General features: G+C 46.7%; 1 protein-coding gene across 6 annotated transcripts in view; it reads right to left on the reverse strand.

Moving 5' to 3' along the window:
* LOC119178673 (uncharacterized) overlaps positions 1 to 24,816 on the reverse strand; it is a 135,138-nt gene that overhangs the window by 28,391 nt on the left and 81,931 nt on the right. For 5 of the 6 annotated variants that reach the window (XM_075869487.1, XM_075869478.1, XM_075869475.1 and 2 more), the window contains 2 exons: positions 22,899 to 22,955; positions 7,584 to 7,714 (listed from right to left, as the gene is read on the reverse strand). In XM_075869487.1, the coding sequence (XP_075725602.1) occupies positions 7,584 to 7,714; positions 22,899 to 22,955 (188 nt within the window). The remainder of the gene's footprint in view (positions 1 to 7,583; positions 7,715 to 22,898; positions 22,956 to 24,816) is intronic. The other variant, XM_075869492.1, reaches the window with a different exon arrangement.

Below are 24,816 nucleotides of genomic sequence, written 5' to 3' on the forward strand. Positions count from 1 at the left end.
CTTGCTTCTCCCCTCTGCGTACCGGGCAAGCAGTCTTTCTGGTGCGCACGCGCCGTTTATTTCGGTCACCATTGTCGGTCGCAAATTCTCGGCGTTGCTGGACACGGGTGCAAGCACTTCGTTGTTTGGCGTACAGGTGTTGTCTCACTTGCAGAAGCGCTCGGTGCACTTGCGGAACAGCCGAACGACATTCACCCTCGCGAAAGGCGTGGCCCAGTCGGCGGGCGCCGCGAGGTTGACTGTCAGATGGGGAGGCCGAATGAGACGCGCGCGTTTCGTTCATCTTCCAGGGCTCAGTGTTCCTGTGATTCTCGGTCGGGACTTTCTCCTAAAAACCGGTATCGTAGTGGACATTGCGAATGGAGGCTATCGCGACGGACCTTTTTCCGAGCTAAAGCCGTTCATCAGCCCACCGGCGCTTTCTGTTGCCTGTGCAGTAGAAGCGTCGAAACCGTGTCACGTGCAAACTTCGGGGGCAGGCCCCTGCGCTATGCACTCAAAATCCCCATCGGGATCGAGCGGCACGACACGAAAAGGCTCCACATTCTTTGATCGCCTGTGCGACTCAATTGGATGATACACAGAAGGCTCGTTTGTCGGCACTGTTGCACGAATACGATGAGCTCTTCACCGATCAACCCGGCTGTACCGATTTGGTGAGCCATTCGATCCAAACTGGCGACGCGCTTCCTTTGAAGTGTAACCCCAGGCCCGTCAGCCAGGCCAAGAGGCAGGTAATTGACGGCTTGCTGGACAAGATGCTCTCATCTGGCATTGTTCGCCGTTCGTCCAGCGCCTGGGCGTCTCCAATTGTGTTGGTGCCTAAGAAAGATGGCAGTCATCGCCTGTGCGTAGACTACCACCGTCTGAACGGAGTGACTCGTAAGGATGCCTATCCACTCCCCACGATTAGCTCCATCGTAGGAAACCTCGGCACTGTGCGGTATTTTACCACATTAGATGCCTCCAAAGGGTACCTACAGGTCCGGATGAATGAGCCTGACCGGTGCAAGACCGCGTTCACGTCCCACAGAGGGTTATTTGAGTTCACTCGTATGCCCTTTGGCCTTTGCAATGCTCCTGCGACTTTTCAGAGACTCATGAACCGCGTCCTCGGGGAAGCAAAGTGGTCTTACTGCATGTGCTACCTCGACGACATCGTGATTTATTCACAAACCTTCGAAGAGCATTTGGCCCACATTGCCAATGTGCTCGAGAGGATGAGAGCCGCCGGGATGACGTTAAATCCCGCAAAGGCCCAACTAGCGCAAACCCAAGTTCAGTTACTTGGCTTCACGCTGGGCGAAGGCTCCATTGAGCCAGATCGGGAGAAACTTCGAGCAATCCTCGATTTCCCCGCGCCCATAGACGTATGCGGCCTGCGCCGCTTTCTCGGAATGGCCAATTTTTACCGGTCTTTCATTCTGTCCTGTGCCCAAGTGCAGGCACCCTTGACCGAGCTCTTGGATAAGTCAGTTGAGTGGCAATGGGGACCTGAGCAGAAAAGGCGTTTTGCCGTCTGTCTAGCGCCGTTGCAGAGACAGCGCAGCTCAAGCTCCCCGACCTGACCAGACCGTTTGTTGTCCAGACTGATGCAAGCGATCTGGGATTAGGAGCAGTTCTCCTACAGGAATACGGTGGTGTGTTGCAGCCGCTGGCCTTTGCCAGCCGCTCGTTGATGCCCGCGGAAAGGAATTATTTCGTGACCGAGAGGGAGTGTCTCGCCATCGTGTTTGCACTGCGGAAGTTTGATGTCTACCTTGATGGGACGAAATTTGTGGTGCAAACAGATCACAGCGCGCTTAGCTGGCTGATGCGGCTCCGTGAGCCTGCAGGCAGGCTAGCGTGCTGGGCTCTCCTAATACAGCATTATGACTTTTCAGTGCAGTATCGGAAGGGGAGCACTAACGTGGTAGCTGACGCGCTATCTCGTGCCCCAGTGTCTACCAGGAGCCTGGATCCCGGTGCGACAACCGCTAGCGCTTCCTTTGTGCAAACAAGCGGCGCAGGCGAAACGGCGGCGGAGCCGCCGAGTGGAGAAAAGGGTGAGTGCGTAGACGAGCAAACCCTTTCCACGGGCCAGGCAAGCAGCGCGCCGCGAAGCGGGCGAGAGAGGGAGCGAAAGGGAAGCGAACCCATAACGCCAATGCGAGCGGAGGCGATGGCTGCAGTCCTGAGTGGGAACGATACCAAGCTCCCCTTTGGGAGAATGGGAATCGCTTTCAGCAGACAAGAGTTACTGAAGGCCCAGCAAGATGATCCATTTTGTCGCGAGTTGAGCGACGGTCTCAGGGAGACGGAGCACCGAGACGCTGCTGGTAGTGCGGCAGGCGCAGGGGGACAGGAACCGGCGTCTGTCGCTGGGTCCCCCGCGGAAACATACTTGCTGGACCATGATGGACTCCTTCTGAAATACATAGCCACCGATGAGGAGTCAGTGGACCCGTTTAAGGTGGTTGTGCCCAAAAGTCTGAGAGGCGCACTGTTGCGAGCCTCTCACGACGAGCCCATTGCCGGTCACCTGAGTGGCTCTAAAGTTTTTGGGAAACTGAGCAAGGTTGTGACTTGGCTTGGCATGAAGCGTGACATTTTCCGCTATTGCCGTTCCTGCCACGTCTGTCAAACGGTGAAATCAAGGGGTGGCAAGCCGCCCGGCTTGATGAAAGCGATTGTCAGTGAGCGTCCGTGGCAAGTAGCCACCTGCGATCTAATGGGGCCGTTCCCCAGGAGTAAGCAGGGGTTCATACATCTGATGGTAGTTGTTGATCATTTTTCCAAATGGGTGGAGCTGTTTCCGCTGCGGAAAATCACAGCGCGAGCGGTGCTAGAGAGGCTACAGGAAGTGTTTTGTCGGTTCGGATTTCCGAAAAGATTGATCACGGACAACGCATCGTATTTCACCGCTCGGGTGTTTGGTGATACGGGCCGTTCCCTAGGAATAGATCACTGCACCACGTCGCCCTACAATCCCCAGTCCAATTTGACGGAGCAAACCAATCGTACGCTTAAACCGATGTTGGCGGCCTTTGCCGAAAGTCAAAACGATTGGGCAGACCATTTGAGTGAACTCGCGTTTGCAATCCGAACCTCCGAGAGTCGCTCTACTGGTTTCTCCCCCACCTTCCTTAATTTCGGAAGGGAGTTGGCAAAACCGGTGACCAGTGTCATGCAATGCCAGCTCGGAGACGAGGAAGAACCGGCAGACTGTTCTGCTTACGCTTCCACACTTCGGGACAGGCTTTGTCGAGCTCTCAGTAGAGCGAGGCAGAGTTGGGCATTGGCCAGAGCCGAACAAAAGGCCCAGTACGACCGAAAACCTCGCCACCTTTCATTTAAGGTAGGTGACCTCGTCCTGAAGCGCAACCACGCTCTTAGCGACACGAGCAAGGGTTTCCCAACTTCGCTCGCTCCAAAGTGGCTTGGCCCGAGTGGAGAAAGTTTGGACTCCACTCGCGTACTTGCTCAAAAACCCGCTTTCGGGAAAACTCAGCCGTGCCCACATCGCAGACCTGAAAGCCTTTGCGTCAAGGTCTGACAAGCCTGTGCCAGCGGCCAGTGACTGTTCGCGCAAGCAACGGCGCACACCCGGCGCGGCGGACCGCATTCGGACCACGCACCGGTATAAACTGAGGAAGCAGTCACCTTAGTGATTTCGCGCCGAACGGCGGGCTTATTTCCGCAACCGAAGGCCCTCATTTTTACTGTCTAGTCTCAGTTAGCTAACTTCTTTACAGCCAGTGCTTGCAAAGAAGTCGGTTCTGCCCAGTTACTGCTGCTGATTGTCAAAAATATTCGAGTGTTGTTGATACTTGATGTTTTTTTCCCGTGTTTTTTTTTTCTTCTCGCTGGAGGAGGGGATTGTGAATTGGTGCTTTAGCGTGGGGAGAGGGACAAAGGACACTTTGCGCTTCTTTTGCGGTGCGCGTTTGGAGAGACCCGACCATCGGAGGTGTGTGTGCGTGTATGCGTGTGTGTGGCAACAACTTAAGAAGTCACCGACCCCTACACCACCTTGTGCTCTGGAGGTGTTCGGAGACCTGAGGTCGTTAGGCAGCCCGGTTGCGCCCTGCTCCCGACCGTCGCTGATAAATTCTGCTTGCCTTTCTATCACGGCTACTGCACGAGGCCAGCTGTCGCAGACGCTGTGCACCACTCGACCGACGCCGCAGGACGCCTCGCAGCCAGTGGATTTGGCGACCATTATTCCAGCAGAAGGGCCGGCTGTCGCAGCGAGGTCCATCCGAACCTCCACCGAGGCGGCGTTCGTCGGACTCGCAGGGCTGTCGTCAACATCGACGATATGAAGTCACCCAAGTCAAACATTACGTGACGCTGCCCCTCCGAGTCGTGAAAGCGCTCTTGCGTGAGCATCATGAACTCCCGTTACTCCTCTTCCACGGAGCCATTGTATTTCTCAAGTGTATTTTTGTGTTGTTTTTTTTTTTTTCAGCAGCAGTTGCAGAGTGAGGCTGAGGCTAGCTGTTGCCCATTGCATGACGCCTTTGTAGGTATGGGCGACGACCGGCTGCCTTTGCAGACTGATATATAGGGTGAATTAAGGAGAGGAGGATGTGGGGATCTGAGGCCTGCCTGCGACCATTTCGCGGGCATTCCGCCGCACGGCCACAACCTTTTGCTTTTCCTGCTCTGATAACGACGCGTGGCGATAGATGGCGCCACGTGCGGGCACGGCAGCGCCGAGGGAGTGCTTTCTCCTCCGTGGTCGGCGCCGGGTAAGCACGTGTTTTCCTTCGTACGCGTCCCCTTTGGGAATCGCCGGACTGTAGCCTGCCTGGGGTGGCCTTGGGCACCTCGGCAGGCGTGTTTACTTGAGTGCTAGCTTCGGTAGCGTACGCTAAGCCCACAGCGGTGCCTAGTGCTTGAAGTGGTCGTATCACAACGAGCCGCACTTGCCGTAGGCCTACGCCTACGAGGTTTGCCCCAACACTCGCGACCAAGCCCAGTGGCCATCGTGAGAGTGCGCAGCATAGCCGCGAGGGACCTTTTCCCGACCGGCGTGTCAAAGCTCGCCATTGCCAGCTGCGACATGCTCGCGGTTTTCCCCTTATTGTGAGCGTCCGCGTGCAGGTGCCTTTGCTACCCGCGTCCCGGGAGCGGACGTTGTACTGTTGTTCGGGGTGCCGCCAGAGGCAATAAAGTGTTGTTTATTTTTGCATTAGAACACTGTCTGCCGCGCCGCGCTAAACGCCTTATTAGTTGAGCGCGCGCGGGGCGGTGCGCTACACGCGAGTAAACGGAGTAGCGGCCCTGTGGCTCGCTAAGCGTGAACCCGCGGTGATCGTCCGCTGCAGTTAGTAGCGGGGTCACCATAAGTGCTGTGGAGATTTAGGAAGGATAAAATTCGACACGTGCTTCGGAAACATTCAACATTGTGAAATTCATAGTAGTGACATAACAATGGACATATGGCATTAATAGACATGTGGCAGCAATGGACAATGGCATTAAGCAATGGACATATGGAGGAGAAATTTCGAAAAAGTCATTAAACTGAAAGAATTAATAATCTGAGGTTCGCTATAAATTAAACTGTACCCACACTATAATCCGTACCGCACTGAAATCAAAACAAGGGCCGCAGTTGTGCAAAACGTATTGCATGCAGCATCGTGCCCGAGAATCGAAGCAGGTGATGTGTGTTGCTCACAATCACTTAAATTTCCGAAATGTTAAAAAAATTTAATGTCCAAAGACCCACATTGGTAATGAAAAGAACACGAAAGCGAGGCAACAAAAGAAAGCATCATTGTAGAAACTGGCTGACTTTTGCTCAGACCACCTCAATTACGGGTATTACACAGAAACTATATCAAATCACATCCAAAACTTTGCACACTGAAAGACACCAAATGTTCAATTTTACGAGCGCGCACCCGAATTCAAGACATTGCAATCGAATCGCACACCACCATTCGAGTGCTACATCCTCTTTTTGAATAATGATAGTATCCCTTCCTTACAAGTGCAGCCAGTGCAACAAGCTTCATTTATTCCATACCAAACCGCAACTTTAATTGCACGTGACCGCTACCGAAATCACCCAACCAACACTCATTAAGCCTAGCCTGCATTTCAGCATGTCGTCGCAAGAAGCTTGTTCCAGACATCAAGATCAGGCATCGAAAAGATAACACTCAAGCTCTGAACCCAGGACAGCGTTTGTGACACAAAGCTTACGTTAGCGGTTGGTGGATCAAGGAGGACAAACACCTGCCAAGCTTATGTATGGGGATCGGCGCACCCAGCACATCTGCTTTCATAAGTGCACTTGCTACCGCGTTCGTCAAAGATTTTATAGCAACCAGATAATAACTGGTTGTTCATCTTGGAAAACTGCACAATAAGCGGTAGGCATATACGTAAGGTTCTATCATAGGGTAAATGGGAGTCAAAAAGTGCCACATTACAACTGGTCCTGCACTATAAGCAGTTACGTTACAAGTGGTCAGCACTTTACTAAGCAATTCACCCTTATAGAGTCACACATACACAATGACATAATACAACTTTCCAGGTCTCATTCACACACAGCCTCGCATTTGCACACATTTAGATATCTTCACATCTCATCAATTAGCAGTGCCTATACACAATGAGACTCGCATTCACCATCACAGACACTCAGTCACTTAATACTCACTTGTGGTCACAGTAAACAGCATACATATGCACGTCTACTCACACTTGTAGGTACTTATTCACATTCACACTCACATGCACTTCCATCCACCGGCCTTCATGCTGACACTCACACCTACTCACATTTAGATGAGCTCAGTCATGTTCATACTAAAGGCTACAGACACTGACACTGACAGGTACTACCTCACTTTTGTTCCCACGTTGACTCACAATCACAGGTCTGTAGTACTTTTGTTTACTAACAACAACATTAAGTCACTCACATTTATAGAGACATCTTCTGATAACAAAAAAGTATTTGCACACATTAAAACTAGCACTATACCGACTTGCAATGACAAGTAATTGCTGTCATTTGTACTGGCAGGGCACTTATCCTCACATTTACATCTCTCTATTGATTTTGTGTGTGCCCAGCATCACAGGAACCCACTAAAGATCATACTCAAATCTGATCCTACTCAGAACACAAGTATAGTCACAATAAGCGGCTCTCAAAAATTCATATTTGAGTCTTTTCAGTGAGAGTAATCATACGTGAATGTGCTTATAAGTATCTACACTGACGTATACTGGAGAAACCCTGATGCTCTGCTCAGGATCATTGTGACACATGAGTACTAACTTTTTAATTTCGTTCTATGCAGACTTATGCTCAACTTTACAGTTAATGCATAGTATAAATGGTATTGTATTGCCTGATCTATTTGGCAATTTATAACACGATTTATTTGTGCATGTTCAACAAAGGATCTGCCCTACATCCTTGCTTCTTATGCTGCTATTACTTAGACACCTGCTGTGAATATTGTTATACTGTGACAGAAGTACACATGACTATAGCCAAGGCAGTATTACCACAAAAATTAACAACATTGCATAAACCATCATCTTCTATCAGTTTACAATGCACAGCTCACCTTTTGTCACCATCTATAACAGCTGCGTAGTCTGTAGTTCCAGTGCTGTGTGTTGAAATTGTTGGGGGGACAACCGTTGGCACTAGGTCTAGAGGCTCAGCTGGTCCTTCTCTATCCATGTCTAGAGAAACCTACAAAACAATACTAATGCTTTTATTTTTTAAATGCAGTGCAGGTGTAATAAGTCACAGTGCTTTTAACACAATTCTTATAATCCTGAATTATCCACATGCTTTTGAATGAATAATATTGTGTCATAAGATTCATCTTTCCATATGCTGGGGTTCTCAATGCGAGTTTTTCAAATTATCATAATGGAAAATAAAGGTACCACAAATGAGTACAACCCCGTTGTGCTTTTTATACCCTTACTAACCTACACAGATACTCGAAAAGTTTGACATATTATATTTAACTTAACTAAACCATGTACTGGCGCATCTGTCGCAACACGTGACCAGTGAAACAGCACAGACTTGCATGAGCAGTAGAAGAACCTGCATAAAAGAATGAATCATAACTGTGTAGTTCACAATCAAATTGCCATGGTCGCTTTAAGCACCTCTCATCTTTACTCACAAATGGTGTTTGTAATCAATAGAAGGCAATAAACCTGTAAGCTCTGTAAGCTAAGATCCTCATGTCTGCCTTTGTTGTTGCTGAAAGATGGTTATGGCTGATTAAATGGCAATGCTTACTGTCCATGTGATGAGTGTGCAGACATTATTTGGCTCATATCACATCAACAGAGTGTTATTACAGCCCGCTCCACTCCAAGTATACTCCAAGTTATCGGCCTCTATGCGGCATATTAGCCGTGGACAATTTTCTAGCTTTTGTTATGCTTCTTCTGTTCCAGAGCAGAACTATGACAATTGCAGCATCCTCTGGCCAAGTTCAGCTTTTACATTACAGACCACTTTTACAAAGTAAAGAAAGCATACATAACACAATTATTCATAAAATATTCAGCCTTGCTATTACAATGCATTACAAGCACATTTCATATAAGAAAAATGAAGTGTCCACATGAAGATAGCCACACGATAACCAACGAGGTTGCATTCCAGAGCCAGTTTAATCCATTTGGGCGCCAACGCATCAGCAATCTTTTTTTCAGCTATGCCGTCTTCTTTACTTCAGATCACTTTTCTTCATTCAGCGACTTCGAGTATACGAAAGCACTTTCGCGTCTTTCACTCAGCAGGTGACTGAGAAGCCGCAGCACTTGCTGAAAGCATGCTGTCACCGGAGGCAGCCATCTTGAAATGAGTCATGCTACTGCATGCACGAGCAAAGCCTCCCAAAATTTATGCCTGGAACGTGAGCCGCGAACGCGCTGCCCTACCCTCTGATTCTACCCTCCTCCTTTGGTGCGAAGGCGAGCGTATCCAACGGCTGGCCCCTGCGAACACAGCAATGCTCTCAGTTGCCTCCAAGCAGCCGTGATGCCATGTGACAGAGCGGTACGGTTATGTCACATGACTGAGCGGTACAGAGGTACAGTGGCTAGAATAGGGAACTGTGATGAGCGGCAAGCGGCACCTACGGAGTGCACTGAAACCTCCGAGGAGGAGCCGCGCGGGGGCGCGCGCAATCGTTTATACGTTGTTTGCACATTTCTGACAGTTTCGTCGGGCGCGTTCGTCGTGTTTTTTTATAGCAGTGGCCCTCTGACACCAATGCTTTTGTATGCACTTTCATGACACGAAAACAAAGTCATTGCTTCATCCAAGGGTGCACTACAGGCTATAAGTCATTTAAAAAGAAGCATGCGTTGTTCAGCGTTCCAAAGGGCGAAGCTCTGTTTGCGCAGCGGCAGAGAGCGATCCCACGAGCTGACAAGCTGCTTCAAAAAAACTCGGCTGTGTGCGAGCTGCACTTCGACGAGATGTACATCTCCCGGCACTTCGAGCACGCTGTGAATAGTGAAATTAACCGCATTGAAAGGGGTAGGCCCATAGGCGTGCTTGCCATTTAGGGGCGGGGGTGAAGGTCCATTGCAAGGCGCCTCCTCCTTATTAAATCAGTGTATGAGGCAGGTTTCGCACGCCCCTTTTAAATGACTGAAGGAGTGTCCCGCCACCTAGTCAATGTATAGAGGAGATTTAGCGCCCCCCTACCAGGTGGCTAGGAGGGGGGCCGCCCGCGCCATTTATTTCCCCCTTCATGCAGACGCTTATGAGTAGGCCTTTCTGAGAAGCTCTTCGCATTTGTAGATGCCTTTGAAATCACTTTTTCAAAGTGGTTTAGCTACAACGAGCTTCACAAGGACAGCTTGAAAGAGCTCGTTTCCTGCTTGAAAAAAAAAAAAAGTCACACGGGGCTGCGCACAACAGGGTCTGAGCCTCACCAATCAAGTGACCAAGTTTTCTCCGCTCACCCATTCGCGTTTTTACATAAGGCACTCCACAAGCAGCGAGAATGTCCACGTGAAAAGAGAAAGTACCTACCTGAAGCTCATGCGCATCACCTAGGCTTGCAGCCCAATGTTCTGTGAGGCACTTGTGAACTATAAAACTTTTTTCCTTGGGCATAAAAAAAGACGCGCGACCAATTATGAAGAACACATTGTTGTAAACAGATAGTGAGTCACTACTCGGAATTGCCTTGTATGACCTGTGTGCAGAAAATAAAAGGTTTTCATCCAGATATCGCTCATGATTCTCATCTCTGAGTTTGACATTACGAATGATGGAGCTTTATTTACGGATTAGTGCTTGAGGAAAAGGTGGTTCGCCGTGAAAGGTGTTACAAGCAATGGCTCACAAAGAAGTTCATCGTTCCACTCTTCTACCATTTCACGTCGATAAAATGTTTCAGTGCCATCATGCGCTCACTTTCAGCACCCTATTGATATTTCAGTTCAGCCGTGCACCCGCGTAGGCAGCCTGTTATTCCCGAACCTAATTAACATATTTTATCCGTCGTCATTTGAGGGCATGCACGAGCAACAAAATAATTTTAAATGTCTCACATTATGCGCGCATGGTTGATTCTCGTCTCTGCGCAGCGCATGCCGCCTTAGGTTACGTGGAAACGTGTGCCAGCGCCACCTGGCGGTTTCCTCCCAAGGCGTTACGCGCTAGCCGGCGCGTTCATCACACTTCCCTGTTCTAACTACTGTAACGAAGGCCAGCGGTCTCACAAGGCAGCTGGACGCAACACAAGGCAGGAGGCATGGCTTCCGAGATAGCGTGCTGGCAGGAGGCTCTCAATTGAAAAGAGAGCGATGTTCCAGGCATAGTTTTTCTAGGAGGCGTTGGCACGAGAAAGGATGCGCGCAAAGGATGTCCCCCTTCCAGTTGCGAAAACAGTAGCGACACTCCAAGCTCCACTCAGCGAGCTTATAAGCAGCGTGGGCCTCGCTCGCTACCTCGCTTATGGCCATAGCAGAGGATGCATGCGCACTCGTGTTTCTGCTCCGCTTAGCTGCTAAGCACAGCTTAAAAATGCCAAACTAAAATACTCTAAATGTTTGCATAAGACAATTTCCATAGATGTCATCACCATACATCACCATACCCATGGCACTGTCATATCTGGCCCCAAGACAGTGCCTTGATCCAATTGCATGCCTCTTAATTGATCCTTGAACTTGATTTCGCATTTATACATGGTACAGATAACAGGAACACAGACAAAAAGCCACATAACGGCTTGAGGAGGTCTGTGTCCCTTTTTTTGGCAACAAACAGTGGACAGGCAAAATCAAAAGTACAATACATAAAAAAAAACTTGTATCTGAAACATCGAACTGATCCATATACAAAGTTTGCATCGCGTCGTTACACACTTTAAGCATAATAAACAAATAATATCCATAATAAACATATAAGCATAATAAATATTCCCTAAAAATTATAAAAAATGTTTAAACACGTCACCATGTACTTTAAATATAAAATGCATGTTCATTAAAATCAATGAGATGTGTGATCAGCACATACACATCCTTCGCGAGAGAAAGTATGGCAATAAAAGAAGAGAGTTAAGTGAAGATGATAAAACATAACATAGCATTTGTTTTCCATAATTTGTTCGACAATGTGGGACATATTAGATTTCTTTGCATCATGTAATGAACGTGCTTGAATTTAATGTTAGCCATGACAGATGCTCTAGAAAACCCATGCTATTTTTTCTTTTCATTAAGATTCGTTTATTCAAAATTTTATTGTACACTGCCTTTATTGGCATGATATATAATTGGTCAAAAATAGGATCAGTATGTGCACCGAACGGAGAATTTGAAATCGTTGGAACCACTTTCTTTTGTAACATGAATAAAATGTTGGTGTTTGAGCTGGTTGTGTTGCCCCATACATATGGTATAGAAAAAGAGAGTTATATAGTAAGAGCTTCGCTTTTAATGGCAACAAGAGGCGTAATCCTACTAGTATACCTGTAACTTGAGCAAGCTTGTAGGCAATAATGTTGACATGTTCATTCCATAACATGTTTTTCAGAAAAATGATACCTAGACTCTTGACTGAAGGTACTACTTTTATCACGGAGGTTTTTATTTGAAAACATCCATGGACCATTTGATTTTTGTTCTTTCATTGAAAAAGCACACTTTTTCTTTTGGTTTCATTAATAGTTAGGGAGTTTGAGAAACACCACTTGTTTATTTGTTCTACAGTATCAATGGCAGTACTGACTAGCTCTCCAATGTTTCTGAAAGTCAAAAATAAACTGGCATCATCCGCATATATAACAAATCACGCCGTAGTGTTAATATTCATTAAATCGTTTATATAAATATTAAACAATAGTGGTCCTAGAATGCTTCCTTGTGGAACCCCAGCACGTATCGGTAAACTTTTTGAATAGTGATTGCCTATAACAACAGTTTGATACCTATACTGCAGATAACTTTTGATGAAGTTCAGAAATGTACCCCTAAAATCGTAGATATCATGTTTTGTTGGTAAAGTACTGTGATTTATGGTATAGAATGCCTTTGAAAAAGCGATGAATATGCCAAGGGTAACTAAATTTTCTTCAAAGCATCGCAGAATTATTTTTTTGGGGGGTCAATAATGCTAATTCAGTTGAGCGACCTTTTCTAAATCCAAATTGCAAAATCTATAAGTAGATTGTGCTTGTTACAGAATGACGTTATCGTTACATGTAACAGCTTTTCAAGACATTTAGAAAAGATAGGCAGGATTAATAGTGGTCTATAGTTAGAAAAGTTATTTTTGTCACCAGATTTGAAAAGTGCTGTTACCTTCGCAATTTGCATGCACTTTGGAAATATGCCGTTCGCCAGTCCAAGATTGCACACATGCTCTAAGACAGGACTGAATAGATCTAGTACATGTTTTGCTGGACGAATCTGCAGATCATCGATATCGCAACATTTACTCATTCAAATACTGCGAAACATGCTTTGTATTTTTTGAGTGTCAGTTGGGTTTAGGAATGCACTTTGAACAATTTTCGGTTTTAGATATTGTATGCATTGGCGATCATAGCAACTATTTACAAGTGACACAAAATAGTTGTTGAAGGCATCAGCTAATGCCGTGCCTGATATGAGCTCACTGTTAACTGTTAATTCCTGTAGATTATCTGGCTGTTAGTTTCCACGCAGTAAACTATTTAGCCTTTTCTATGTGACATCGGTTCGCATTATCATTTTGGCAGGGAACAGCTTCTCGAAGTACTGTGTTTTGCTGCCCTTAGAAGCCCATTAACTTTATTCAGGAATTTTTTAAACGTGGCTAAATCTGCTGCATCTCTTGTGCTTAAGAATTGTTTGAAAAGAGCATCTTTTTGCTTCATTCATTTCAATGTACTGTCATTATTCTATGGCTTTTTTTGCTTTACTGCCTTATATGATCTTACGCTTAAGTGACTTTGCATAAGTGCTTCTAAAAGCTGATAAAAACAACTCGTACGTTTTATCGCAGTCCCTTTTGTTTTACACATCTTGCCAGCTCATACGCGAGATTTCGCTGCAGAATTTATCAAGTGAGAATGGGTTAACATCTTGAAATGTGTAATGCTGATCTATGGAAGGATGCGAGGGGAACACAGATAAATTCGCAATAAGAAATATAGGCAAGTGGTCACTGACCTGAGCCATGATGACACCCTATTCAATGTTTTGTACAGCAATATTTGTGATAAAAATGTCGAGTAAACTTTTGCAGTTACCTTGAATACGAGTGGGTGTGGAAATGATATTAGTGCATGCATTTGATTCAAGCACCCGCAGTGCGCATCTGCGAAGTGCGCTGTCATGCAACATGTTTATATTTATATCACCACCCAGAACTAGTCTGTAATCGTTATCATTAACACAGGACAGTATATTGTCATATTGTCAATATACTCTCTCTCTCTCTCTCTATATATATATATATATATATATATATATATATATATATATATATTATGACGACTCGGTTGTAGCGAGGTTTATTGGCCGTGAACTCGGGAACGAACAAGCGCAACGGACCCGACAAAGAAGCCCTCGTGCCAAGCAGATGATGATTGTCAGCCAGAACATATGATGATGATTGACTGCTGTTCAGATGAGGATGAAGCGCATAATAGATGCCTACACTGATTCCCCCCCCGTGGAAGCGGCCAGCCTGGCCGCTGCAGGCGGGTAGTCAAGGTGACGAGGAACGTCGTGTGAAACGCTTCATGCGGGAAACGTGTACAATTTCGGTGCTGCGGTAACGACGGTCAGTTGGCACGACAAGAGGCGTCACACGATAGTTCACAGGTAAAGTCTGCTCTAAAACAACATATGGGCCGATGAATCGAGGCTGGAGCTTGTCGCAGAGACCAGGTGTGCGAATTGGTGTCAATAGCAGCACCTCGTCACCCGGTCGGAATGATACCACACGATGAGAGGTGTCGTAGACGGCCTTCCTTGCTTGTTGCGTAGCTTCCGTGTTCATACGAGCGCGCTGGCGGCACTGGGCAAGGCGAGAAATATATTCTTCGCAAGAAGATGGTGATGTAGGGCCATTGCTGGTGAAGAAGGAAACATCGATAAAGAAAGTAGGTGAACGTCCGTAAACGAGATAAAACGGTGAGTAGCCTGTTGTGCGCTGAACAGTGGTGTTGTAGGCGAAAGTGAGGAACGGTAGAAGTTTATCCCAGTTTCTGTGATCCGGTTAAATGTATACGGCTATCATGTCAGCAAGGGTTCGATGAAATCTCTCGGTCAGACCATTTGTTTGAGGATGGTAGCTAGATGCCATCTTGTGTGTGGTACCAGGCGAAGAACTTCACCTAAAAGCTGTGATAAGAACACCTTTCCACGGTCACTCAGAAGTACACGAGGTGCACCATGACGTAGTATTATGGCCTGAAGGACGAAGTCAGCAACTTCCGATGCTGAACCAGTAGCTACTGAAGTTGTCTCGGCGTAGCGTGTCATATGGTCTACGGCGGTGACTATCCATCTATTTCCAGCACCAGTAACAGGAAGGGGTCCATAAAGATCGACACCGACGACCTCGAAAGGTGTTGTGGGGCACGTCATTGGCTGTAACTGACCAGCTGGGGGAGATGTCGGAAGTTTGCGAAGTTGGCATGGAGAGCAGGAACCCACGTACTTTGCTACGCTGGTAGAAATCCCAGGCCAATAAAAGCGGCTTCGAATGCAGTCGTAGGTTTTGTGAAAGCCTAGGTGGCCAGCAGTCAAATCGTCATGAAAGGCGTTAAGTACATGATGTTGAAGAGCGCGTGGCAGAACAGGTACCCAGCGTGTGCCGTCAGGATGATATATGTGACGATACAGCACACCGTCCTGAAACTTGAAGTGCTCGAGTTGTCGACGAAGGCGTGCATTGGGTGGACGCGTAGCTCCTGAAAGGTGGTCTATAATGCGCCGACAATACGGGTCAGCCTGCTGGTGAGAACTGAAGGGTTGTTCATCGTCGATTGGCGGTTGGTACAGCGAGGCGAGCAAGGCAACAGAAGTGGGAGTCACGTCCGCACTGGTGTCGTTGGAGGTGGCAGCTGGAGTGTCGAACGACGCTGTAGGTAGTGGGCAACGAGAAAGAGCGTCGGCGTCTTGATGTTTTTTGCCCGATTTATAAATAATCTCAAACTGATACTCCTGTAGGCGTAAAATCCAATGACCCAAGCGTCCGGACAAGTTCTTCATTGTAGAAAGCCAGCATAAGGCGTGGTGGTCCGTTACGATGGTGAATTGACGGCCTTACAGATAAGGACGGAACTTTTGTATGGACCAAACCACAGCGAGGCACTCCTGCTCAGTGATGGTATAGTTTTTTTCGGTAGAAGTTAGCACTCGGCTAGCATATGCGATGACCCTTTCCCGTCCAGAGTTATCGCGTTGGAGGAGGACAGCACCTATACCGCAGCCGCTGGCGTCGGTATGCAGGAGTGTTGGGGCGGTGTCATCAAAATGGCAGAGTACAGGTTCTGACGTCAAAGCTTTCTTCAATAGGTGAAACGCCGACTGACATTCCTCGGACCACACAAAGGGTGCATTAGATGCAAGTAGTTTGTGAAGTGGCGCAGCTATTGAAGCGAAATTTTGTATGAAGCGACGAAAATATGATGCGAGGCCAAGAAAACTTCGCAAATCCTTAAGTCTTGTGGGGCATGGAAATCGAAGGACGGCAGCGATCTTTTCGGGGTCAGGGCGAATACCGTCCTTGCTGACGACATGACCGAGAACCTTGATGGATTTGGTGGCGAAACGGCACTTCTTAGTGTTGAGCTGCAGACCCGCACCGGCGAGGCATGTTAGGACGTCATCCAAGCGGCTCAGGTGCTGAGAAAACGTTGACGAAAAGATGATAATGTCATCAAGGTAGCAGAGACACGTCTTCCATTTCAGACCACGCAGAACGGTGTCGATCATGCGTTCAAACGTCGCGGGCGCATTGCAGAGCCCGAAAGGCATCACGTTAAATTCGTATAGGCCATCGGGGGTTGCAAATGCGGTTTTTTCTTTGTCGTCATCGTGCATGGGAATTTGCCAATATCCCGAACGCAAATCAAGGCTTGAAAAATATTCGGCGCCTTGCAGTGAATCAAGGGCGTCGTCGATGCGTGGCATGGGGTATACGTCCTTGCGTGTGATGTTGTTAAGTGCCCGGTAATCAACGCAAAAGCGCACGGAGCCATCTTTTTTCCGTACCAAAACAACAGGGGATGACCAAGGGCTAGTTGATGGACGAATTATTTCTCGTTGGAGCATGTCAGCGACGTTTTCCTCGATGATTTTTCGCTCAGCGAGAGACACGCGGTACGGGCGGCGATGTACAATAGATGTTCCCTCCGTCTGAATGCGATGCGCTGCAGTGGTAGTTCGGCCCAACGTTGAAGAGCAGGTGTCGAAAGAATCGGCGTGTTTCGTTAATAACGCAAGCAACTGCTGCGCCTGCATAGCTGTTAAGTCATCACTGATAAGAGCTGTGAAGGGAGAGGATGAGGCAGGCTTACTCATAGAACGGTCGTTGGTAGAGGCAGGGTTAAGTGGCGTGACGCTGACAGGCTCAGCATCCACAACACAGGCTACTGCAGTGCCCTCTGGCAGGAGAACTTTCTCTGGCGTTTCATTCGTAGCAATGACGAGCGCGGAGCCATGGTGAAAGCGTACGACACCTGATGCAAGGGCTATGCCTTTTGCGACGCAAGTCGACGAAGGGGACACCAAGACGTCACCGTGGTCGATGTCCTTAGAGATCAGGGTCACAATTCGTTCTTGGTGTGGCGGTAGTTCGAGATCTTCGCGAGCGAACAGGCGTAGAGGCTTGTAGACGCCTTCGTCGAACATGGAGTCCGTATTAGTTAGGTGCAGAATCCGTTCACCACAACATATAGCGGCTGAAGAAGAAGATAGGAAGTCCCACCCTAGAATTAGCTGGTGAGAGCACCGGGTAAGCACAGTGAACTCGATGTAATGCAAAATGTCATCAATAAACACACGAGCAGTACAAAGAGCAAAAGGGCGGATAGCGTTCCCCTGGGCTTCGACTAGATTGGGTCCATTATAAGGTGTCATTACTTTCTTCAGGCGTTTGCACAAATCATACCTAATCACAGAAACTGTAGCACCGGTGTCCACCAAAGCGTCCACGAGAACTCCTTCCACCGTAACGGAAACCATGTTGAACGGGCGTGCTGGAGGAATATGAGTCCTACTGTTACATGCAGTTTCTCCTCCGAAAACTGCATCATTTAGTTTTCCGACCGGTTATCAGTAGTAAACGAGGCTGGCCGAAGAGGAGAGGAGGAGCGACGGAAGGGCGAAGGTGATCGGCGTCGGCTTGAACGGTAAGTGTTCCGCGTCTCAGTCGACGCGGGCGGAGATGGAGACCGCTGCTGTCCAGATGAATAACGCCGAGCGTAAGAATCCCCTCTGGAAAAGTCCCGTTCGCGCATGTCGTACCCGCGACGCTCGTCCTGCTGGCGCTTGCGGCAGAAGCGCGATATATGTCCACGATATCCACAGTAAAAGCATGTTGGGCGAGACGGGCGCCAAGGCGGGTAGTAGAGGTCGTTCGGCACACCGGGAGATAGCGCACTCAAGTGGACTGACGGAGGGTCGGGTGGGATTGGCCGGAAGTGGACCGGTGGTGCAGCAGCAACCGGCGTGAATGATGGCAGCGGTGAAGTAGAGTTTACGTTGCGAGGAGGCGCGGCCGCAACTTGCGCGTACGTTGGAGGGCTAGACGGAGGTGGCTGGACGTAGGCTGGACCGGTGAATGATGTTAGTTCCTCCCTTACGATGTCACGGAGGGCCATGCTTGAAGGCTGTGTGACAGATGGAGAAGGTTGCGAGATGCCCATTGATTGAAGTTCTTCTCGTATGATCTCCCGTATCATGTCACGCAGGTCCCGGTCTGCGGTACGGTGTTCACTATTGCCCGACTGAAGGCGAACAGAATCAAGTTCGTCGAGACGCTGACACGTAGAGACGACGTCCGTGACAGTAGAGGGATTCTGGGCAACAAGGGCATTGTAGGCAATGCTTCCGATGCCCTTCAGGATGTGGCGCAGTTTGTCCGACTCGGACATCGAAGGATTGACGCGCCGGCAAAGCGCAAGGACATCCTCGATATAAGATGTGTATGACTCGCCGGGATGTTGTTGGCGAGTATCTAGGGCCCTCCTCGCTAGAGCGGATCGAACGGCTGGCGTGCCGAATACTTGGCGAAGCTGCTGCTTGAAGGCAGGCCAGTCGGTGAGGTCGATCTCATGGTTCAAGAACCATATCTTGGCAACGCCCGTGAGATAAAGCGATACTTGGCGGAGCTTGTTAGAGTCGTCCCAGTGATTAGTTGCGCTTACCCGCTCGTAGTTATCGAGCCAGTCCTCCACATCTTCGCCGCAGAGACCAGCGAAGATCGGAGGGTCACGCTGGTGGTTTACGATGTAAAGAGGAGGGGCTTGCGGCGCAGTGACGGCTTGCGGCGCAGAGACGGGGGCCGAAAGGGCATCCACCCACTCACTCTGAGACATGTTGGCGGACTGAGGGTCCAAGCGGCGGCCTGAACGGAGCTCCAGCGAGTAGGCGTTGTAAGTAGAGGTACTGGGAACGTCAATCCACCTCCACCACGTATGACGACTCGGTTGTAGCGAGGTTTATTGGCCGTGAACTCGGGAACGAACAAGCGCAACGGACCCGACAAAGAAGCCCTCGTGCCAAGCAGATGATGATTGTCAGCCAGAACATATGATGATGATTGACTGCTGTTCAGATGAGGATGAAGCGCATAATAGATGCCTACAATATATATATATATATACTGGTATCAGTGATCTGGTTATTTGCTTCTGTGCTGCCCTTCCCAGCCATGACGAAACGAAAGAGCCTCCGGAAAGTGTTGATTGGACGGTGGACAATTGACTAACAATGCTAGACAATAAAACAAAAAACTGTTATCTGCGAATTGCGCAGGAAACCCATGCCTATGTTCTATTGTTGGTGCCTTTATGCTATCCTAAACAATATTAATATTTTGCTTCTTGTCGCAAATACAAATCACCAACGTCTTTGTTTTAAAATATTTCAAATTTTTGAATAAATTCATTGTGCCTATATGTATTATTTTGAAGGCCTAAAACGGTGCTTTACCTGCCTGTTTTTGGCGCTTTACCTGCCTGTTTTTGGCACCTAAAACACACTTTTTTAGCGCCTCAAAATCCGGCCTCTAGTGATGAGTAATCCGGGTGATGGCTATTGAACGGGTCCGTCAAATTGCTCTTATCTCATTGTACTTTTGAAATAATACAGATTTTCAATTTTGAATGGGACTATTTCAAAACATGCTGTTTTGTATGTATGTTCCTTTTTCTCAGCAACCACAGTATCTAGAATCATAGTTTTCAGCCAATGTTTCGATAACGTAGTAGTAAATATACTGAAGAAGAATTATTGTTGTGTGAGAAAGTGATTTCGCATCTCTCATAATCATATGTAGTGAGACAATCACAGTGAACAGAGGAAGTGCCTCAGACAGGCTGGCCGACGATTCAAAAGGACGATCCATCTTTGTAATAGGCACTTCGTTATCCTTGGCGTGTTAGTTTTAAGGGCGTTAGTAGTGACGTCATCTCCTGGCGGTGACGTGTTTCTCTGTTGGTAATCGCCCTTAAAACTAACAGGCTTGTTCTTGATCACCTATTACTGTGGTGCATACTTACTTCAGGCATAATTCCTTATCGTCTTCAGACCCTGCATGACCAATTGGCCCAAAATTCCTTGCAAATGTTAACGTTTTCGGCGAATCCTGACTTGCCCCAAATATGACTCTTGCAACTCAAGGAGTTGACAAATGGAGTCGCAAAAACTGGAAGTAGACTCTGTTTCAAGCAGCGCGTAAGCGATCACGTATGCTACGCAAGATTGAGAGGCGTATGTGTTTAGCGGATACCATGCTTCTTCGAAGAATGACGAAGGATAGCATAGCGAATGCCTACTACCCAGTGAATTCAACCCTTCCTTTCAAGAAGTGAATTAATTTAAAAAGCAAGAAACTGTCCCATTCATGGCCTATCCCCCTAGGTGGGTTGCGCCAAGTTGTTGAGGAACCAACAACCAACCCAGAAATTATGATTATTATTGGCATAATGGGCACCCAGCAAGCGTGCTTGTAGCAGCTACCCAAAGAGCGTTTAGAATAGGCTCTGAAAGGCCGCTCTTCCAGCTTTCGCTGTGACTGTGCTGTGCTTTCCACACAGATCTGGCACTTTTTTTTTTTTTTGTCAACTCATTTTCACACTTTTGCAAAGGCAAAGCGAGAGTCATGGAAGCGCTGTCTCACGGCACAGCTTTTAGGCACCTGTTCCTGCACTGAGCAGCATTGCGGTCGTCAGTGTACCCAAGAGAACAAACAAGGACAAATGAAAGTACAATCAGCCGCTTTATTAGCGTCTGCAATGCCTTGAGCCTGCTTGCACTTCTAGTGACAGCGCAAAAGATGCCTCTTGTGCATGGGCACAAGGAAGCGAGTTGACCAGCGAGGCTTGATAGAAGAAGACGACATGCTTTGATAAAAAAAAACACTTTATGCATCTAACACTCTAGTGGACTCTTATTAGAGTTTACATCTAGTTTTCCAGGCACAAGATTGCCCATATTAAAGAAGATTTAGAGCACAGCTCTTAGGTACTCGTTCCTGCACAGAGCAGCGTTGAAAACCTGGCAGACCGAACATCGACGAAAGAGAGTGAATGCAAAGCGCAAAGAGAAGGGAATGACAGGAGCAAGGTGAGAGATTTCAAGGCAGTCTCCTTTTTTATTTCACTTATTTAAGAATTACCACCCCATTTGTGGAAGGCATAACAGCATGGAGGTTACAGACGTGAAATAGAGCAATCTTTATTCGAATAGTGCACTTGCCCTTCACAGCTGGTTCCACTGCAAAATAGTTCTGAGAAAGAAAGAGTTGGCAAACAAGTTCATCTTGCCAGAGTACTCAGGTATTTTAAAAGGATTATCATTAGGCTCAGATAAGCAATGAGGATCAACCTTACTTAACCCGGCGACTCACCAACATGCAGTTAATAATTCTGTTGCTGCAGGTTAGTGAAAATTACCCAATTATTAGTCGTAGATTATTGTGTGAATTGCTGGCTCTATGTACCACAAGTGATGTGCATTTTTCATTTTTTTGCGCATAAGGTTCTGCACCACCCTGAATTGTTATTAATACTTTCTAGCGATGTTCAGTTTAATCCTGGGCCACTGAATACCCAAGGGCTCGAACAGCTCAAAACCTTACAAAATTGTTGCGCTCCAATTTTGAGTAAGTTAGTGACCACTGACACCAGATGGGCAAAGTATGAAGAAATGATGGCAGAAATTAGCAGCAAACAATGGGAGACAGACAGTCTAATGAGAGCACAAAGAACAATTAAATGAGCAAGGAAGCACCATTAGGACAGTAATAAAAAAGTTATACAGTTGCATGACAAGAGCGTTGACTCAGAAAATAAAAGTCGGAGAAACAATCTGGTCTTTCAAGGCGTCCACATTCTGAATCAGAAACGTGGAACTACTGTCAGTCTGAACTACTGTTAAAAAACAACTGTAAAAAAACTTCGGTTTATAATTACAATCTATGAATAGAGTGCATTGTACAGGCTTATCATCTTCAGCTTTGCCTACTAAAAAGATCAGTCTTGTTTCTTTCTAAACCTAAGAAATTCAAGAGAACTGCATGCAGTGTCAGCAAGATTATGCTGACTAGAGACAAGAAAGAAGTCTTCCCTGAATTCAAAAAAGACTCTGCAAGTTTTTTCACTTTGTTTCCTCCTACATGCTGTCCCCCCTGGCGGCAACCATTGCAATGTATATGCATGCAGTATCACATAATAGCATCCATTTAAAACTTTGCATTTGAAAGGTGCCACGCTTCACGCTGATAACTTTTTCAATCATGAAACTGAACAGTCATAAATGTTGCCTCTGAGATGTTATTAGGTGACTATGACGTCTCAGATGACCAAAGTTTTTGTGATCCTGATGTCACTAAAATGTCACATCTCGTGATGTTACATGACAATGTCACCAAATGACACCCGAGCTTGGTCAAAGGTGTGCCGATCGATCACTGAGGCACCGAACAACCCGGTGAGGTGCCTCCGATCTCTGGGATAACCGCATCAAAAAAGAGGGTTTTTGCGTTAGAGCCGTCTTAGTGTATTTTCTAAGAGACCCTGTGAATATCAAGTTTACTCAAGCTAGGCTCTGTAAACATGATTTGAACATTTCTGATGTAAAAAGAAAGTAAGTTCACCATGCCATTGCCTAAGAATAAGAAATATCAAATGAAAAAAAAAAAAATGTTCTTCACTTACTGGAGGTGATGCAGCTGTAGGGCTACTCGGCTCCACCTTAATGTCAATACTCTTGCCCTGAAAAAGATATTTTAAAATACTCCTTAGCTAGATTGGGAAAGAACCACATGCTTTGAATGATCCAGACTGGAAGAAGTAGCCATATTATTCATTAAAATTTGATGTTCAGTTAAAGAAAATTAAGCACGGTTAGATACGCTGCTATATATGAAAAGAAAAATACAAGGGCAATTTCTTAGTTCTCAAACACAGCGTAGTTGCAAATTCCACCTTTTGAATTTGCATTTACTTTCCTATGGCCGCTCGGTGGAAGCACATTTCAGCATATGACCACTGAACAACTGCATCAGACTTCTTTCTATACACTGAAAACATAGGTGAAGTTTGCAGTCATGCTTTGTTGAAATTACAGTGATGCCACTGAGGTCTTCCGATTTGAAGCAATTTTTAGAGCAGCAAAATTTCCACTTTGGAGCACTTCGAAGCAGTAAAAGTTTCTATTTTGGAGCACATTGGAGCAGCAAAATTTTCATTTTGGAGCAGTTTGGAGCAGCGAAATTTCCCATTTTGGAGCAATCTGGAGCAGCTAACTTCACATCCTGAAAGAGAAGCAAGCAACATTCAAGGGCATGAATAGTCATTTTGATCCTCTTGTCTTCTGTGAAGAGCTAGAAATACTTCTATTCATTACAAATCTCATGAGTGAGTGAGTAAAAACTTTATTGTAGTAAAAACTTTATTGTAGTAAAAACTTTATTGTAGTAAAAACTTTATTGAAGCCAGTCATTTTAAGAGCACTCCTTATTTTAGTTGATGATGCAAAAATAATGGCATCATGTTGGCCATTCTGAAAAAACTTGCTCAGTGATTATTTTTGTAGCAAATAAACAGAGTACTGATTGAGTAAAATTGTACTTCATGAAAACATTCTATACACCTATGTGGTTATCAGTATATATGGTAGACAAACGCTGCTGTGATGTACATTGCTAGAAACACACACAGTCGCAACTGCATTTCTCTTAGACGTCTCGAAGGATATAAAAAGGTTCTTTTTTTCCACAACTGATTATACTGTTAGGCTTAACATGACGTCATTTAGCTAGTCTGATAAAGCCAACCTCTTCCATTTCTCTGTGCTGAAACTACACTACTTAACAAACTTCGTTTTCCATTTGTAGCAATGGTCTATATGGCTAAGGTACTCTGTCTATACTCCCAAATCCCCCTGTAGTGTCCTCCATAAAGCTGTGCATAAAAAAAAAACCTCACAGGGTACCTCAAGCATACCCCTAAGATGACTAGAAGGCGAAAGCCATTTTGTGTTTACTGCTATAGCAATTACAAGAACAATATCGACAGGTCTTCGTCATCACCAGGAGGGCAGATAATTTTTTTTGGAGGGGCGTGCACCTTGATCTGAAAGGGGGAGGGGGCATGCAAATGGTAATATTGAGCTATATATATGCTATGGCAAAAAAAAATTTCGGGAGGGGAGCACGTTCTCTATGTGCACCCCCCCTCCCCACCCGCTTGGTTATGGCACTGGCTATCGCCGTCTTATTTTGTGTATGTGACGTAGTGTCAGGTTTAGGCCCAGGACCGCTAGCCAAAAACCAATCGAGCCACGAGTGCACACACACACACACACACACAATATATTTACACGGAAAAAGCAACTATTATTGAAGCATCTCTAAACAGTCTGTCACAAGCAGTTCTATCCGAAATCTCTCTCTAAATCAGAAGTCTCCCGCCGTTTTTTGCTTGGGCTTGGACTCCGATCGCTCGGTGTGAGGTGACGTCTGTCCCATTGACGTCTTCAACATGAGTTGGCCCACGCCATTTCACGGCCTTCTGCTGCAGTTGCAGCAGGAGAGTAGTGGTCGCTCGGAAGCTTCGCACTAGAGCAACAGCT

This window comes from Rhipicephalus microplus, chromosome 1 (genome assembly GCF_043290135.1).
Source record: "Rhipicephalus microplus isolate Deutch F79 chromosome 1, USDA_Rmic, whole genome shotgun sequence".
NCBI lineage: Eukaryota > Metazoa > Arthropoda > Arachnida > Ixodida > Ixodidae > Rhipicephalus > Rhipicephalus microplus.